The sequence below is a fragment of the Dipodomys ordii genome, unplaced genomic scaffold, assembly GCF_000151885.1.
Source record: "Dipodomys ordii isolate 6190 unplaced genomic scaffold, Dord_2.0 Scaffold98, whole genome shotgun sequence".
Taxonomy (NCBI): domain Eukaryota; kingdom Metazoa; phylum Chordata; class Mammalia; order Rodentia; family Heteromyidae; genus Dipodomys; species Dipodomys ordii.
In genome coordinates this window covers 5,520,952-5,538,581 of record NW_012267314.1, presented here as the reverse complement: position 1 = coordinate 5,538,581, position 17,630 = coordinate 5,520,952, and the positions used below count along the sequence as shown (strand labels likewise).

The window sequence follows — 17,630 nt, the reverse complement described above, 5'->3', positions numbered from 1 at the left end:
TTTTTTAGGAAAACTTTTTAAATCGCACTCAGAAATACTCTTCAGTGGCTCTGTGGCTCAAGTGGTAGAGTGCTAGCCTTGAGCACAAAGAGGGCCTGGGCGCTGAGGGACAGCACCCAGGCCCAGAGTTCAAGCCCCACAACCGACAAATAAAAAAAGGAAGGAAGGAAGGAAGGAAAAGAAAAGAAATACTCTTCAGTTGACATTTTGGGATGGTCAAAATGAGGCCTAGCACTGACATATATTGTACAATGGAGAAAGATCTTGACTTCCTGTTGAAGAAAAAAGAGTTCCAAACACCCAGGTGGTCTCTTCTTTGTTTAAGATTGTACTGGGACTTAAGCAGGGTCTCCCAGACTCCCTCGGCTTGTTCTGTTGTTTGTGTTTTGTTTTGTTTTGTTGTTTGGGGGATTTTATTTTGCTAGTTTATTGGAGATAAAAATCTTATGTATTTGTCTGCCAGAGCTGGATCTGAACCAGGATCCCTCAGATCTCAGCCTCCTGAGAAGCTAGGATTATCAGCATGATCTATGGGTACTTGGTTTCCAAAGAGATTTTCATCTCTTTTGTCTTGAACACCTCAACCTCAACATTTAGCACGGCCTACCAACTTCTTTTGAGAATACTTATAAATGTACTTTAAAATATTGAGAATTACAAAGGAACCAAATTACATGGAAGTACAGTTCTAGCTGCAGAAAGTCTGGGGAGACTCAGCACTCAAGGCTAATAACCGTGTGCTTCCCACTGGCACAGGGAAACACCGAGAGAGTTGAAGGGTTGTTTCCTGATGTGTTTGCTTCCAGGTCAATCAGTTTCTTAAATCTCCAAATTCTGAATGTTAATAAGATAGATTTCTAGATCCAACAAGTCTCCTTTTTTTTTCAGTCTCCTGTAAGACCAAGTGGCTTATGTATACTGTCAAATATAGACTCCTGCTACAGGAAATGGCCCCGAACCAAATGTTAGGAAGATCTTGGACACCCTCTGCCTACTGGTCTACAACTGCTGAGAATTCTCCATTGGAATGCTATAAAACTCCGGTTGCTCTTTAGAAGAAAAAAGTTTTATACCAACACCTCCTTTATTTTTCTGTTTCTTAAATCAAACCCGCATCCTTACACTTATTATACGTTGAAAAATGATCCAGTTCTTAGTGCTAAACTAAGAAGTAAAGAATTTATAGAGTTGTATGGCTTCCTAAAGGGAGAAACCAGCAATGGCCCCCTTTCTAAACCTTTCTACTCTCCCAGTGAAAGACTCAGAAATTTTTGTAAACCCATTTGTCCACTTTCACAAAGTTGCTTCCAACATGGAACATGACCAATAATGAAAAAAATCACCTAGAGTCTTGAATTAGCAAAAGTTATTCTTGCATTATGATCTGTGACTGTGTTTTTCTTGGACTGTATTGAAATAAATTCTTATTCTTTGACTTAGGGTGGAGAAGTAAGTTAGTGGTTTGAAAATATTCCAAGAACAGGAAGTCAACCTGTGATTTTAAATTTGCCACAAATAATCCATCAGTGGATATTCACTATTTCATTTGTCAATAGTCTCATTGTGGTCTTTATAGTCCTAGTAAGTGTTCTCACAGAGAGAGAATAGAGAGAGGGGGAGACAGAGAGACAGAGACAGAGAATAGAGAAGGTAAAGGAAGTTTTTCTGGGATTTTTTTTGTTGCCTCTGACTAAACATTCTGGAAATTTTCAAATGATCATTAAAGAGTAGTTTGATGACATCCTATCACATAGACAGTTCTTAGTCACAGATAATGATGCTAAGATCTTGAAAATGGACATTTCTCACTGAACATTGGTGGCTCACCCTTATAATCCTAACTATGAATATGAATATTCCAGTTTGAAGCTAGCCTGGGACAATTCCAAGAGACTTTTATTTCTAATTAACCAACCAAGAGCCAAAACTTCAGGTACGGCTCAAACGGTAGAGCAAAAATACAAAGTGAGAACTGCAAGCCTTGAATTCAAGCCCTAGTCCCATAAATTTTAAATAATGATTCTATTTCCTTTCAACATCTTTTCATTCACCTTACTGTAGGTTCAGACTTATGAGAGAGAGAGAGAGAGAGACTATGGCCTGAAAACCAATTCACAAACATGTTGTTCATACCCTGGATAACCAGAAGTTGAAAGTGTGATTTTTGTGGTTTGTTTTGAATTCTTAGGCCAAAACTATCAGACCATTGGATGTGAAAGAAAGAAAAAGTAATTCAGAACCTCTTCCACTGGGAAAGCAAAAATCATCAAAGTTCTACAAGGCTAAGATAGTTGCTTTTAGAAACTTGTGTGGCCCAAAGGAGTCATAAATAACTTTTATGGTATGAAATGCTTACAGAACATATATGATTTCCCAAGAATTCCTGCCTTGCTTCCTTTCACAAGTGCCTGTGGGCTGGAAACCCTGGGTGAGCTTCGTTTTCCTATCAGTGCAGCTTCCTAGAAACTTGTTGAGGATCAGCCTGTGCTGCTTTGAACAGGTGAAATGAACAGATTTGAGGTGGATGAGTTGTTTCTCTTGCTGTTAATAAAGACTGCAGTGGTTCTCCAGTCTCTGACCTAAATTTTCCACATACCTTTCCCTTCTGGAATTACACAGAGAACAATTAAAGCCAGGCTCCAGTGGCTCATTCCTGTAATCCTCGCTATTTAGGAGGCTGAGATCTGAGAATCCAGCTCAAAGCTAGCCCAGACAGGGAAATCCATGAGATTCTTACCTTCGGTTAACCAGCAAAGAACCAGACTTGAAGGCATGGCTCAAGTGGTAGTACCAACCTTGATTGAAAAAGCTAACAAAAGTATGAGGTTCTGTGTTCAAGCCTCAATACTAGCATAAGAAAGAAAGAGAGAGAGAAAGAGAGAAGGAAGGAAGGAAAAAAGGGAAGGAAGGGGAGAAAGAGAGAGATGGAAAGAGAAAGAAAAAGAAACTAAAGAAGTGAAGGAAGGAAGAAAGGAAAAAAATAGGAGCAATCAAAAGTTAAAATAGGCTGGGTGCTGGGGGTTCATGCCTATAATCCTAGCTACTCAGAGGCGGACATCTGAGGATCATGATCCAAAGCCAGCCTGGGCAGAAAAGGCTGTGAGACTCTTATCTCAACCCTCAAAAAAAACCAGAAGTAGAGCTGTGACTCAAAGTAGTAGAGCTCTAGCCTTGAACAGAAAAGCTCAGTGACAATGCCCAGGCCTTGAGTTCAAGCCCCACGACCAACCTCCCCCACAAAAATGTTCAAATATATTCCCATAGTTATAAAAAGAGAGCGAATGGTAAAATTGTAGATTCTACAGGATCTATTCTTTTTTTTTCTTCTGTCTTCCACTGGTTATTTTAAGAGTTTCACCAGCATCTTAATATTTATCAGTGTTAAAAGACAAATAGGCCTGAGGACTCTATGCCCTCGAGTGTAAACAGTGCTGCCCCCTGCAGGTCATGACAGTGCTGTGCACATGCTGGTCTGAATGCCTTGAGCTGCAAAAGCACTGGAGCCTGGGGACCCGGTGCAAGCTTAGTAACCAAGGTAACACATAGAGAAAATCACAGCAGACTGATGGGGTCAGAGGTCACAGACAACCGGGATGCAAAACCCCAGTCATTATTCCTTCATCTGGAATTCCACATCTGGAATTTGCCTTCTCCAGTGATGGGTGGGTGATAGGTCAGCTAATGGCTTTTCAATGGCTCAAAAAACTATGCCTGAAATTGCGCATCCACAATGCTACATCTTGACTTTCACTGTCATTTAAGCACTTTTTTGTTTAAAATGTATCTTGGACTTTCCTCTGCTGGTGAATTTTTTATGACACTGTCTACTGAAAATCAGTATCATCCTCTGAAAGCTTTTATCACACGCCCGAGATTCCCATAGTGACTTGCTAAGCATAGCACAAGTCAAATAAAAATGTCATCATCTTCGAAGGCTACTTTTATAAGGCATCTGTTTGGCACTGGGTGAGTGAAGTACCATATGACAGAGAGGAATCGTCCAAAAATGTAGGGCATACTATCCAGAAGAGCTAGATAGAACAGAAATTATGACATTGGTGGGCCTGTGACATTTGTCAAAGGCATAGTTATGATGTGACAGCATCTCAGAGGGTCTCACCGAAGAACTCCAGGATCACCCTTGATAGCAGGCCTAATCTGCACATCTCCTTTGGTTCTGTGACACCAAGCAGTAACATCTTCTATGGCTTCTAGGTAGATCACATTGGACCAAGCTTTCTTCCTCTAACTGGATGTCGGGCCATGCATGGTTCTGGGCTCAGCGAGGATTTCCTCTGACAGACTCACAAATAGCCCATCTGGGACTCCTGCTGATACTGATCTCTGCTTACAGGCAATCTTTGTGCGAACGTTCCAGGTATTATGTTCAGACAGAAAATGATAGTTAGCCAAAAACACTGTAATTATGAGAACCAGTGATGGATAATGTTTTCCCTTTGAAAATGTTTGTCCAAAAGTAGGTTGGGCTCAGTGGTTTTAGACTAGAATCTGGAGAATTTGCCTAATTTAAAAATGAGTACACACACACACACATACAGAGTCTGGCAGGATTCTTCATACCTAGCATTTCTTATTTTTCCATGGAGCCTGGAAGAGCACTGCATCTAGTAGGTGTGGCTTCCAGAAAGTTCAGAGTATTGAATAAAGAGAGCCAGCCTAGCACCCTACCTGTGTACAGGGCCTTCCTAAAGGCCAGGCTGGTGGCCCCATCTTTATAATCTATCAACAAGCTTCTATTGGTTCATAATAAATAATAACTGCTGAAATTACCCATGAATTGATGTTTCAGTGGGAATATGACATTATAGACTGAAGTTAACAAATAGCTTCTCAGTAAACAATGTCATGTGTTTAAAAGGCACTAAGGATATAGATACTATGTAGTGTTTAATGCTGCTGTATTCCTGCCCAAGGCTGGACACTTGTGACATTTTGCTGGTGAATAGGAAATGTGTCTTTTGGATTTTTCTGCCTGGGCTGGCTTCTAATCGTGATCCTCAGACCTCAGCCTCCTGCGTAGATTATAGGTGTGAGCCACCACTGTCTCCTCAAATGATTATTATTATTATTACTATTGTCTTTAAGTAGTTGTACAGAGGAGTTGCCATTCAACAAAGCAGTTTATGAATACAATGCATCTCCATCATTGTCACCCCTTTCCACATTCTTACCCATCCCTCCCACCCACCCCTTCCCTCACTTTTCTTCATTTTGTGAAAGGTGCTTTTTCACCCAGGAGCAAGCAATCTTTACCCAGATCTCCTACCACCAAAGCACCTGCTGCTATGGGGGAGGGGAGGAGGCTGCACTAGGGTTCAGCGCCAGAGTCTGATGGAGCGGGCAGACACATGTCACAGGGCAGATTGAAGCACACAGGATGAAGAGCCAGTGGCGCTGCAGTAGCTGGCCCAGGGCCTAGAGGTGGCAGCAGTGATGCCCATGCGCACAGCCCAGCCTGGTGATGCTGCTGTCAATGACTTACGCCATATTCAGGGAACAGATTCTATTCCTGTGGCGGGAAGCTAACAGGCACATCAAAGGACCTTCTTCTAGAACCTAGAGGAACCGGAGGAGCTAAGAATGCTTCTTAGAGGCTTAGACACAGGAAATAAGATATGATCTCAGTTGCAAGAAGGGAGCCGAGTGGCCCTGCGCCTCAGAAACAGGGCAAAAGCGGGACCAGGAATTGATTGTCCTGAGCTCCCAGATGGTCAGATGGTCTTGAACACAGCTCGTTGGCCAAGAGCCAGGATTTTCAGGTTTAGAATCTTTCCATCAAGCCACTCATTAGTCCAGATATGGCTCTTTTGCTTTGTGAAGGCAGGGAAGCTGGCACTCTGCCCAGATGGCATACCCTATGCCACCAAGGGCCCCATGTGCACTTCAACTTCCTTTGCACCAGGATTCCTTAGAGCCCTTGCTTTCTAGGCCCAAGATTAGCTGTTGCTTTGGAGAGTCTTATCTATCCCTCTGTGTGCATTAATTTAGGAGACAGTTCTACCTGACACTCAGCCAAGATGTGGCTCTGGGTTGGTAGAACTCGGGAAGGATGCCAGCCAGAGCAGGAGGGCTTTGAATGCCACTGGGCAAGGAAAAGACATTCAGCGGGAAGGGGGAGGAGTAAGGACGAGTCTCACCCTAACCCAGGAAGATGGCATGTAAGAAGAGGAATCCATCTCCATGACATGTGTGACCCTTTGCCTGGCTCCATTAACCAACTAGGAGCACCGCCTGGAGTTCAGTCACAGCACATGCACCTTGCTCCATCATAAATATGGAATAGGCATTCTGTCTCTAGTCTCCCCCTGCCCCTCCCCCCTGCTCATCGTCGTCTTCAGACCTAAATCTCTGTCTTGAATAAGGCATGCTCGCGTTTTGTCTTCTGTCTGTGTGGTCCTTTTGATGATGAACCTGCAGCATTTTTTGAGTAATCGTGAAGAACTCTGAACTCAGTGGAGAGGATGTTTCCACCTTGGATGGCTATCCCCAGATGATGCCTCTCTTCACGTTTGGCATGTCTATTTTAAACGTTTCAAAAAGTGATCCGCACAGTGTTCTAGGTTCTGTTTACGTTTGAGGCAAGAAGGTTTATCTTGCCTGTCAGAGAGAGCTGTCACTCTGTCCCCCAGCCCTCAAGAGGACGGAGGACAGTCCCGAGGGCCCGGCCCTCCCTCTCTTTTCCCCTGCATTTTTGAATGGTGCTGCCTTTTGTAAGTTTGCCGTTGGAGCCCAGACCATCTCTTTGTGCATGGTATGTGCTGTCACTCTGAACTTCTGTTTAAATTTGCCCAGAGATGGGCTGTGGATGTAGCCAGGTTCCTGCTGGTGAGATGCCTTGCAGTACGGTCCGCTCCGCTCCGGGAGCTGACATTTAGTCAAAGGCAAAGATTTATGTTTTGGGGGGAAAAAAGCATGTTTAATATTTATAGACATTTTAACATTCAAAACAGTTGCATTCATATTTGACTCAAAACCTAAGATGCTATCTTAAAGTAACAGGAATTTTAAACCAGTATTTCTGAGGTCTTTGGTATTTCCTATTGAGTTCTGTTTTTCTCTCTTTTTCTTCCTTCCCCTCCTCCCTCTTTCTCTCCCTCCCTTTCTTCCTTCCTCTCTTCTTCCCTCCCTCCCCTGTGTGAAGCAAGACCTTACTATGTTTCCTATACTAGAGTTACTATCATGGACTAAAGTGATTAACCCAGTCCCCTCTGGGAAATTCCAACCATCAGTCATTAGTAGTTGTTTCTGGTGATAAATTGGTTCTTTCCCAAAGAACCTGAATGTTCTCAGAAATAGAGAGAGAGACAGTGAAAGAGACAGAGAGACAGAGATAGAAACAGAGAAAGAAAGAAAGACATTGAAATGTAATTGTCATGAGAAAAAAATTCAAACAACATGGAAGATCAACTTAGTGAAATCTCAAGAGACAGAAAATGTCATAAAAGACCAACCAAGCTCTAAAATCTTAACTACAAGGAAAATTACAATTAAAAATAGAAATAACCAAAAAAAAGGTAAACACACAGCTATAAAATAGTATTTTGGGCTGGGAATGTAGCTTAGTAGTAGAGTGCTTGCCTAGCATGCATGAAGCCCTGAGTTTGATTCTTCAGTACCTTATAAACAGGAAAAGCCAGAAGTGGCGCTGTGGCTCTAGTGGTAGAGTGCCAGCCTTCAGCAAAAGAAGTAGGGACAGTGCCCAGGCCCTGAATTCAAGCCCCAGGACTGGCATGCATAAATAAATATAAATAAATAAATAATAGTATTTCAAGCCTGAAAGACTCAAGGCTCCAGATTTAAAGGGCTTAAATGTTTCAAGTAAAGCTATTTTTAAAAAAATGGTTGTGTTGTATATATGTAGTCTTAATTTCTCATGTAAGCCTTTTGCTTATAGTTACTTATTCTTTATATTTCATATAAGCTATAGTTCGCATGAGTTATCTGAGTTATTTAACTCAGATACATAACAGCATACCTAAGCATACCTAATTCCTATAATTAAATCACTTACAATTTTTTGATATTTTAAACAATATTATAATAACTATTTTCCTAACAGAATAGAAGTTGTCCTTGTCGGTTAAATTAACCTGACTCAGTCTGCATGCTGTTATGCTAATTTTGCTTTCTACGAAATCATTGTGGCTGAGATCACCACAGTCTTTGCAAAGCATCAACCCCTTCCCACAGGACCTTGTTTAAATGCTACTTAAGAAGTGTTGCCTGCCGGTGTCTCACCTGGAATCCTAGCTACTTAGGAAGCTGAGAGCTGAGGATTGCAATTCGAAGCCAACCCTGGGCAGAAAAGTCCAGTGAGACTCTTACCTCCAATTAACCACTCAAAAACCAGAAGTAGAGCTGTGGCTCAAAGTGGTAGAGCAGAAGCCCTGAGCAAAATTACTCAGGACAGCGCCCAGGCCCTGAATTCTAGCCTTATGACCAACAGAAGAAGGAGAAGGAGAAAACAGAAGAAGAAAAAGGAGGAGGACAAGGACGAGGAGGATTTCTAGACAAGTGCATTTCCTTCTCACCCAGGATCCTGCCCTTTATCGTATTAAATGCTCAATAAAGTTGACTGCATTCATTGAAGAGGACCTACTGCATCCCAGTGACTATAGCTGAACATCAGATTGAACTTTCTCATGTTCACATTTCAGGACAGACTGTAGCTGCTTCTTTTTCTTCAGTGTAATGCACTGGAAACTTTAAATTCCAAATCTTGGAGCAAGAATGGAGGACTTCCGAAAATATTTGGCCTCTTGAGGTTGTGTTTCCATGTCAGAGTTTAGGAACTTCCCTCGATTTGGGCCCCTGGTGCATAAAGGCTGTTTGATACAGTAAATATAGAATCGCCCCTTTCTTATTATCCAGGTCTTTATTTGTGTTCCTATAGTCAGACACCCAGCCAGAAACTCAGAAATAGAGTAAAGGACCCCACAACCACCAAAATAGATGTCACAGGTGTCTTCCAGCCAGCATCCCGCCCGGGATGCTATATTGAGGATTCTGAAGGGCGCTTCCCATGGCTCCCAGAAAGATGTGGACTGACAGGGATGGAATGGGAGAGGTGGGGCTGTCTGACCACCTGCCACTTTACGTCCATTAAGCCTCATGAAAAGTCTCGCCTGACTCTTCCGGTTCTGGCTCTGATTTTGTTTTTAACAAGGCTTGGAAAAGGCTTACAAGGCAGAGTGAGATGCAGTACAAGTTAGCTTAGACCACATCCATTCCTTTTATCTAAATTGACTAACCCATCAAATTTAATAGTCTGCTTCTCATGGCCCACCTACGGGTCAAAAGTTCCATGTTGCCCCAGTGGGAAGTGACACTCCGTAATCGTGCGCTCTTTTATTGCTAATATAGCTGTCGGCCAGCACAGGAAATTGTCCTTCATTGTGTCCTTTGACTGTTGAGCTTTTCTCAAACACTTGTGCTCTTCCTAGTGTGAAGATCAGCTCCTGTGCTCATGTTCAATCCACGCTGGAAAAGAGCTTTTTATACACCATATTGCTTTCTGGTTTGAAGTGACAAGTTCCACTAGAGGGAATGTTGCTTTAAAACATCGGGAGTTATTTTTGCCAACAAATTGATTTGATTTTTTTAATAACAAAGAACATATTTCATCTCATATTTGTCTTCCTCTCTGTTTTCTCGGTGCAGTAACAAAAATTATTGTCTAAAACACTACTGGAATGGTCTCCAGGAATGGTCCTTTTAAATATAAGCTAAAGGAAAAAAGGGTTAAAATGTCAGTGGTATAATAGAGAGAATATAATCTTAAGAGTTGAGTAACAGGTAAAATAATTAGCATATTTGACTTGTAATCTTTTCTTTGTATGTATGCCAATGGAGCTTGAACTCAGGGCCTCATACTCTTGCTTGGATTTCTCCCTCAAGGCTGATTGGCACTCTACCACTTGAGCCACATCTCCACTTACAGTTTTTACTGTTAATGGAAGATAAGAGTCTAACTACTTTTCTTCCCAGGCTGGCTTTGAACCAGGATCCTCAGATTTAAGCCTCCTGAGTAGCTAGGATTACAGGCTCAATCTACCAATACCCGGTGACTTTTAATCTTAGTGAGGGATCAACTTGACAATTACTATCATCTCCACTTCATAGAGGAGGAAATGGAGCCTGTAGCAAGTAGATATTTGCCTAAAATGTAACAGATGGTACAGCCAACACTGGAAATGAGATGTCTGATAATAATCATGGTGCTTTTCTCAATGTTTCTTTCTTGAAAAGTGAAAAGGTTTGCATGGTAAATGCTGAGTAAAAACCTTTATTAATTTGTAACTTAGGGAGCCAAAGAAATTACTACCCCTTCTAGATCTTCAGTACACAAAACTAGTCTTACAAGTTAATTGTGTCAGAGAATGGGCCCCTTGAATCCACAGGCTTATAGACTAAAGTTGTATGGTTCAGACCTATTCGTATAGACGCGGAAACTGAGGCTTGTACTTGGCATGGTTACGTAAGGGAACTCAACTGATAAGTTGTAGACTTGAGGCCAGAATCCAAATTTCCTTTTACTTGCCAAAACTCTGTGTGTGTGTGTGTGTGTGTGTGTGTGCGCGCGCGCGTGCGCGCACACGCATGCCAATTTTGAGACTTGAACTCAGGGCCTGAGCACTATCCCTGAGCTTTTATACTCAAGACTAGTACTCTATCCATTTGAGCCATAGCTCCACTTCCCAGCTTTTAGGTGGTTAATTGAAGATAAGAGTCTCATGGACTTTTCTGCCTGGGCTGGCTTTGAACCATGATCCTGAGATCCCAGCATCTTGAGTAGCTAGGATTATAGGTGTGAGCCACCAGCACCCAGCTTTAAAAGGACTATTTTTATTGGAATTTATTCTATTTTTATTGGAATTTATTCTAGGCCATATGTTTTTTAAGCTTGTAGAATTTAACAACAAATTCCAACGATGGTAATGTAATTTTTTAATAGCTTTGGGCAACTAAAAGGATTGTCATAGTTGCCAGCAATGTTTCCCTTAGAAGGACTAGCTTGTCCTTTTCCTAGTGATGTGGGGCTGTGAGCAGAGTAGGGGTGGAAGAGGCCATAATAGGGGTGCACGTAGTATACAGCAAGATCTAGGGACCAAAGGAGCAAATCAGATCGGCTCATTTAAGTTACCATCATAATAACAACAATGCTTGAGAAAGTTTTAAGGTAAGAATTAAACCCTAGAAGCTTAAAGATAAAAAAATCACATAATCATTTCACAATATCTACGAAGTATACTGTAAAAGGGTGACTGTAAGCTGGCTGTGGAGGGGGAGGGAGAGGACCGTATCTCAACAGCAGAATCACAACACAAGGGCTGGGGCCTGAGTGGGGCGTGGCTCATGTGGTACAGTGCTTGCCTGGCAATCACAAAGCTCTGGCTTCAATCAACTCCCAGTACGGAAAGTCAAAAAGGCTGATGGTAATAAAGCTTCCCCCAAACACAGAAGTCCTTAGCACTAGGGAACCTTATGGTCCTGAGAGGTCCCCAGATTCTGAGGGACACCCGCAGAAGGAACAAGGCACTGTAAAGACAGCCCCATGGAGGCTCATTAGGAAAAGGAGATGACCCTATGGGTCCATCCTGTGGTCTGTCCTGACAGCTCGGGTCCTCCAGTTGCCTGGGTCGATGGCTACGCAGTGGGCCGGGGCTCACGTGTGCCTCCACCTGCCCCTCCACCCAAGGAATCCCTGCGTCCGTCTTCCTGTAGTGTTCCCACAGCAGGGTCATGATGATCCCCATTCATCTGCCTAATGACCCGAAGCAAAACGCCGCAATCCCTGGGGGTGACCCCAGTCTCAAAGAGGACTTGGTTAAGTGTACTTCTTAAAAGTGAAAACTGTGTGTCTTCCCATAAATCAACCTCTGGGGATATTTATGGATTCCTATAAGGAAATGGCCTTCTGAAGCTTCTGAGCCTCCTAGCTCTCCTCCCTCGCCACCACCTGGGATCCGCTGCCGGCCATCTGCAAGATTCCGGACCAGCGTCTGCAGGGAAGGCAGACTCAGCATGCGCCAGTGTGGCCGCTTCCCTTCTTGGTGTTCCTGACTCTTTCCTTCTGCCTTCTACTTGCGCATTCCCTCTCTTTCTTTTCCTTTCTTTCTTTCTTTCTTTCTTTCTTTCTTTCTTTCTTTCTTTCTTTCTTTCCTTCCTTCCTTCCTTCCTTCTTCCTTCCTTTCCTTCCTTCCTTTCTTCTTTTCTTTCTTTCTTTCTTTCCTTCCTTCCTTCCTTCCTTTCTTTCCTTCTTTCTTTCTTTCTTTCTTTCTTTCTTTCTTTCTTTCTTCCTTCCTTCCTTTCTTGTGTCCCTGCTTCCTGTGGTGAACTCAAATGTTTGTACTCCGGAGTGTGTGTTGCTATTATGGCAGTTGTATCGGTTAACTGGTTTATAAATGGAAGAGGAATGAGAGGGAATAGAAAAACATTTTTCTAATGTAATAATGATAATAAAAGTTGAACCAGGCATGGCTTGGTGGCCCATGCCAGTCAGCCTAGAGGCTAAAATCAGAAGGATCTGTGTTCTAGGCCAGCCCAAGCAATAAAGTCCCTGAGACTCCACCATCTCACAGAAAAAGCTGGGTGTGGTGGTACACACGTGTCGTCCCTGTTATCGAAGGAAGGGTAAATATTAGGAGAATCTGATTCAGGACAGCCAGGGAAAACAGCAAGACCCTATCTGAAAATAATCTGAGCAAAAATAGATAGAGCACTAGCCTTGACCCAAAGAAGCTCAGGGACAATGCCTAGACCCTGAGTTCAAGCCCAAGCACTCTCTCTCTCTCTCTGTCTCTCTCTCTCTCTCTCTCTGTCTCTCTCTCTCTGTCTCTCTCTCTCTCTCTCTCTCTCTCTCTCTCACACACACACACACACGAGCTAGAGGCATGGCTCAAACAATGGCGTGCCTGTCTAGCAAGCCTAAGACCCTGAATTCAAATCCTAGTACCACCTAAACATAATATCTTCTTCTGATTTCCACCATGAAGGGAGAAAGTTTCAGTAGCTCACCAGCTCTAACATGGTGCTCTCCCAGGAGCACACCCTGCCTTCGTAAATGAGAAGTAGCCCACATCCTGTCACTAGAAATCACTGGCCAGCCCCTCCAGACTGTGCAAACCTGTGACAACACGACTGTCCATACTTAAAACATCATTGGATTTGCAGATTCATAGGGAAATTCACTTCTACAGGATTGGCAGTCACAATTGATGAAGAGTAAAGTCGGGCGGAATTCATTCCACAGTTATGAGATGCCCCACTCTCTTCCTATAGGCTGACTGGTAACTGCTGGGATAGGGCTGTTCTCGCGATACCTGTGAGCTAGTGAAAATCTTCAAGTCAGAGAGAGATGAGGGGTGCGGCCATCCGTGGACCTGGCCAGTGAAGCTGGGTAGCGGGAGGCAGAAAGAAGGTTCTGCCAGGAGGTGTATGGACAGAACACATCCATTTAAGTGTGCATTTGCCTCGACTGTGGCCTGCAGAGATCAGGAGGGGCCTCACTGCCGTGTTATCTCTTCTAGGATATCAACGAGTGCATTCTCGAGACCTACCCCGAGTGCTCCAACCCCAGGTTGTTCTACATCATTCCCTACTTCTGCGGACAGCATCCCCGATGCAGGTAAAGCCTTTCCCAGCCTCCTGGCATGCCAGTGAACCCGCCTCGTGGCAGTCTTCTGAAAGCAGTCTCCTGACCTTGTAGAATTCAACTTATATTTCCCTATTTCAAGAGACCACTTCCTGCTCAGGGGTGCTGTAAGGAATGCAGTTAAGAAGCCAGCATCTGACAGCGCCCTCTGGGGACCTCTACGCAGGGCCATAGAAGTGGCATGCCCACTGGACTCTTTCCCATTCACCACTCAGCTTCTGGCCTTCCCACTGGAGATCGTGGAGACAGTGGAGCCAGAGCAGCTGGCAGCCTGCATCTCCACCCACCATGCAGCCATCCCTGCCCTGCACGCCTCATTGGGCCCGAAAGGCTGAAAGGCCATGCCCAGATGCCTTAGTGGCTCTGATGCTAAGCACAGCCCATCATGCTGGACATGACCAGTGTTGGTGTAGCTACATTTAAAATCCTGTCCTAGACAGGACTCTAGCTTAGGGAAGGAATGGTAGTGAGGATGAATGGCCATCTTGGCTTGGTAGAACACAAAGGTGAATAATCAGAAGTGACATTCCCCCCAACACACACACACACACACACACACACACACACAGAAGAAACATGGAGAAGAGAGAGGGCTGTGTGCTCCTGAGGAGGTTGAGGGGAAGGGCTGGCTCTAAACTGAACTGGTGGCACTTTTTTGCTATGCTGTCATTTCTATTTAAATATTAAGTTGTTAGTCGGACATGGGTGGCTCACACCTGTCATCCTAGCTACTCAGGAGTCTGAGATCTGAGGATCGTGGTTCCAAGCCAGCCCAAGCAGCAAAGTCCGTGAGACTCTTATCTCCAATAAACCACCTGAAAACTGGAAGTGGCGCTGTGGCTCAAGTGGTAGAGCACTGGCCTTGAGCTGAAGAGCTGAGGGACAGTGCCCAGGCCCAGAGTTCAAGCCCCATGACCAACAATAAATCAATAAATCAATATTAGGTTGCTGTGGGTGCAGTCTTCCTTAGCTTTCCTGTGACACAAGAGTTTGCTTATGGTTCCAAGCTCTGTGCATCAGAAACACCCAGGGTTTGAAGGGTCCTTCCCCAGAGCCTGCCCCGATCATGGTCACCTCCAGCGCCGCCGCTCACGGCAGCCATGTCCTCCACAAAGCACGAATCTGTCTCCCAAACTCACATTCTACTCACGGTCCTGACGCGTGGTCCAACATGAAAATCCACATCACACTTTGAAGGATCCCTGGTTCAACCTTTACTATGATGCTTTGGGGTAGGCAAGGATCACATTTTTCATGGGGGACCCTAGTTTGTCTACGTTCCCTCAATGGTAACTGGCAGCCCAGACCCAGAGCCTTGCTCCTGCGCTTTTCTTCTTTACATAAATCTGGCTCCAAAAAGATGAGATGCTGCTGCCTCCCTATGTCAATTCATGGCAACTCTCTAGAAAGAATCTGATGCCCAGCAGACACGACTGGACATGGTTATGATTTCCATCAAACCACCATGTCAGTGAGTCTCATATTTCAAAACCTCTCATTTCAGACAAGTATCAGTAGCTCACGCCTATAATGCTACCTACCCAGGAGACTGAGACTTAGAATCATAGATTCTTATTTCTGTTTACCAGCAAAAAGACAGATGGAGAGGCCTGGCTCAAGTGATAGAGTGCTGAATGAGAGTGCAAGTCCCTGAGTTCAAGCCCCAGTTCTGGCACATGAGAGAGGGAGTGAAGGAGAGGGAGAGAGGGAGGGAGAGAGGGAAGAGAAAAGCCCTTATAATTTCATTGAATAGATTCACTTTGGTTCCCCTATTTCTAAGCCATTCTGATCACCCTCTTTGGCGTGTGTAAGGACCTGTGCCTGTGTTTGCATTTCAACAAATATTTAGGTATAAGTTACTCTGTTTTCAAGACCCCAGACCTTCTGCATAGGTGACAGTCACCCAGCTAGCAAGGTCTGGCGGGCTGCATGCTGGCTGATCCTACAGGGCAGTGGGGTTGGGGCTTCCGTGGGTGGGGTGGGGGGCTCTGCACAGTTGCTGCGTTTGCAACGGTTTTTGAAATGAGTTTTCTACCCACACAGGGAGCCTGGGGAGTGGGCCCTTGAACGCGCCAAGCTGAACGTGAATGAAAACTTCCTGCTCGTGGGGATTCTGGAGGAGTTGGAAGATGTGCTGCTTTTACTGGAAAGATTTTTACCTCATTACTTCAAGGGCGTGCTCGGCATCTACAAGGACCCAGGTAACCCTCCCCCAGGGGCCCTCCTCGCCCCCCCCACCCCACCCCACAGAGGCTGCGTCCAGGCTTCGTCACCTTTACAAAGACTCCGGAAATGAAGGGGGGACATGACCCCTTGTGCTCATGAAATGCCATTTTCCTGCTTTGCAAAGGAAGACTAGGGCCATGAGCTGTGGATTTCAAAACCTTGAGCTTGCCACATGTGCAGTCTTGATCATTCCATTTGTTCTGGAACCGTCCCCATCCATGGAAACAGATCTGCCACATTCTTCATTATTGCATCTTGAGCAGGTGCACACCTGCATGGAGTCCATTCTGGGGTGTGTGTGTGTGTGTGTGTGTGTGAGAGAGAGAGAGAGAGGGGGGAGGGGGAGTCACTCTGGCCCCTCTCCTCTGTCATTGGACCAAAGCACTCTGGCCTATAAAATCTGATAAGAGTCATAGACTAAAAATACACCTAAGATTTTCTTCTATGTGCTCTCCACACAGAAGCAAAAAACAGAAAATGGCAAAGCAGTGACAAGGGCAGCCTACAGTGTTGTCGTCAATGTAGCTACCTTCAGAAATCGATCATTTTTTTTCCTCATTATTATCTTAGCTTGAAAGAGGTTTGCATGGCCTGACTTGCTGTTACCTTTCCTGTTCTCTTTGATCTTCTGCAGCCTCCATATAAGGCGTTGACTGGTTTGTGCTTTTGTTCTGTTGAGTAGAGGTAAGAGCTGGCCTTCTGCCTTGGGGAAAAGGAGCAGTGGAAAGGGCCCCACATGTAGCAGTCAGACAGAGACCTTGAACCACACCTCCTTCATGGGCAGGTGCCAAGGCCCAAGCAAGCTGTTCGCCAGTGTATTTCCTAGAGACTCTGATTTCTCCATTTAAATATGTGATGACTCAAGCCAAGCACAGGTGACTCACGCCTAACCCTAGCTACCCAGGAGGCTGAGATCTGAGGACCGAGGTTCAAACCAGCCAGGGCAGAAAAGTCCATGAGACTATTCCCTCCAACTAACCAGCTGGAAGTAGACTACGGCTCAACCGGCAGAACAGCAGACTTGAGCAGAAAAGCAAAATGAGGACTCAAGGCCCTGAGTTCAAGCCCCCGTACTGGCACCAACCAACAAAACGACAACAACAACAAACTTGTGGGTCTTCCTTCTGTGATCTGCAAGCACATGAATAAAAGTAGAAGGAATACCTGAAAATTGGATTACTATTAATTAGCTCTTTGACATTTAGCCACACTCTTTCTGCTTGTAGATGTAAGCTTGTTTTCCCTCTGAGTTTGGCGTGGCAGTATACTAAACACCTCTGAGGGAATCAGGGATGTCCAGTGTTTTTGGGTGGTGAGAGAAGCGGCTTCTAGAGGTAGCCCAGGGCCTACCTGAGGCCAGGCCCACACCGCGCAGTGCAGCTCTCCCAGGGCTTAGAATGTGAAGCTCCCATTCTAGCCTAAGGCACACACGGCTACCCCACCCCCTTCCCAACAGTGAGGTAGCCAAGTTCTTCTTCACTCTTAAAAGCTGACATGTTGGGCTAGGGATGTAATTCAGTCATAGAAATGCCTAAGCATACACAAGGCCCAGAGTTTGATCTCTGGTACTTAATGCAAAATAAAGCAAGCTGTTAGAATTTTTTTTGGAGGGGGGGCCCGGTTGTGGGGACTGAACTCTGGGCCTGGGCGCTGTCCCTCAGCTCTTCAGCTCAAGGCTAGCGCTCTACCACTTGAGCCACAGCACCACTTCCAGCTTTTTTCTTTTTGC

At 44.7% G+C, this 17,630-nt stretch overlaps 1 protein-coding gene across 1 annotated transcript in view; it reads left to right on the top strand.

Moving 5' to 3' along the window:
• The window catches only part of Ust (uronyl-2-sulfotransferase), a 238,928-nt gene that overhangs the window by 176,985 nt on the left and 44,313 nt on the right, over positions 1-17,630 (top strand). The window contains exons 6-7 of the mRNA XM_013027014.1: positions 13,551-13,648; positions 15,719-15,876. Of these exons, the coding sequence (XP_012882468.1) occupies positions 13,551-13,648; positions 15,719-15,876 (256 nt within the window). The remainder of the gene's footprint in view (positions 1-13,550; positions 13,649-15,718; positions 15,877-17,630) is intronic.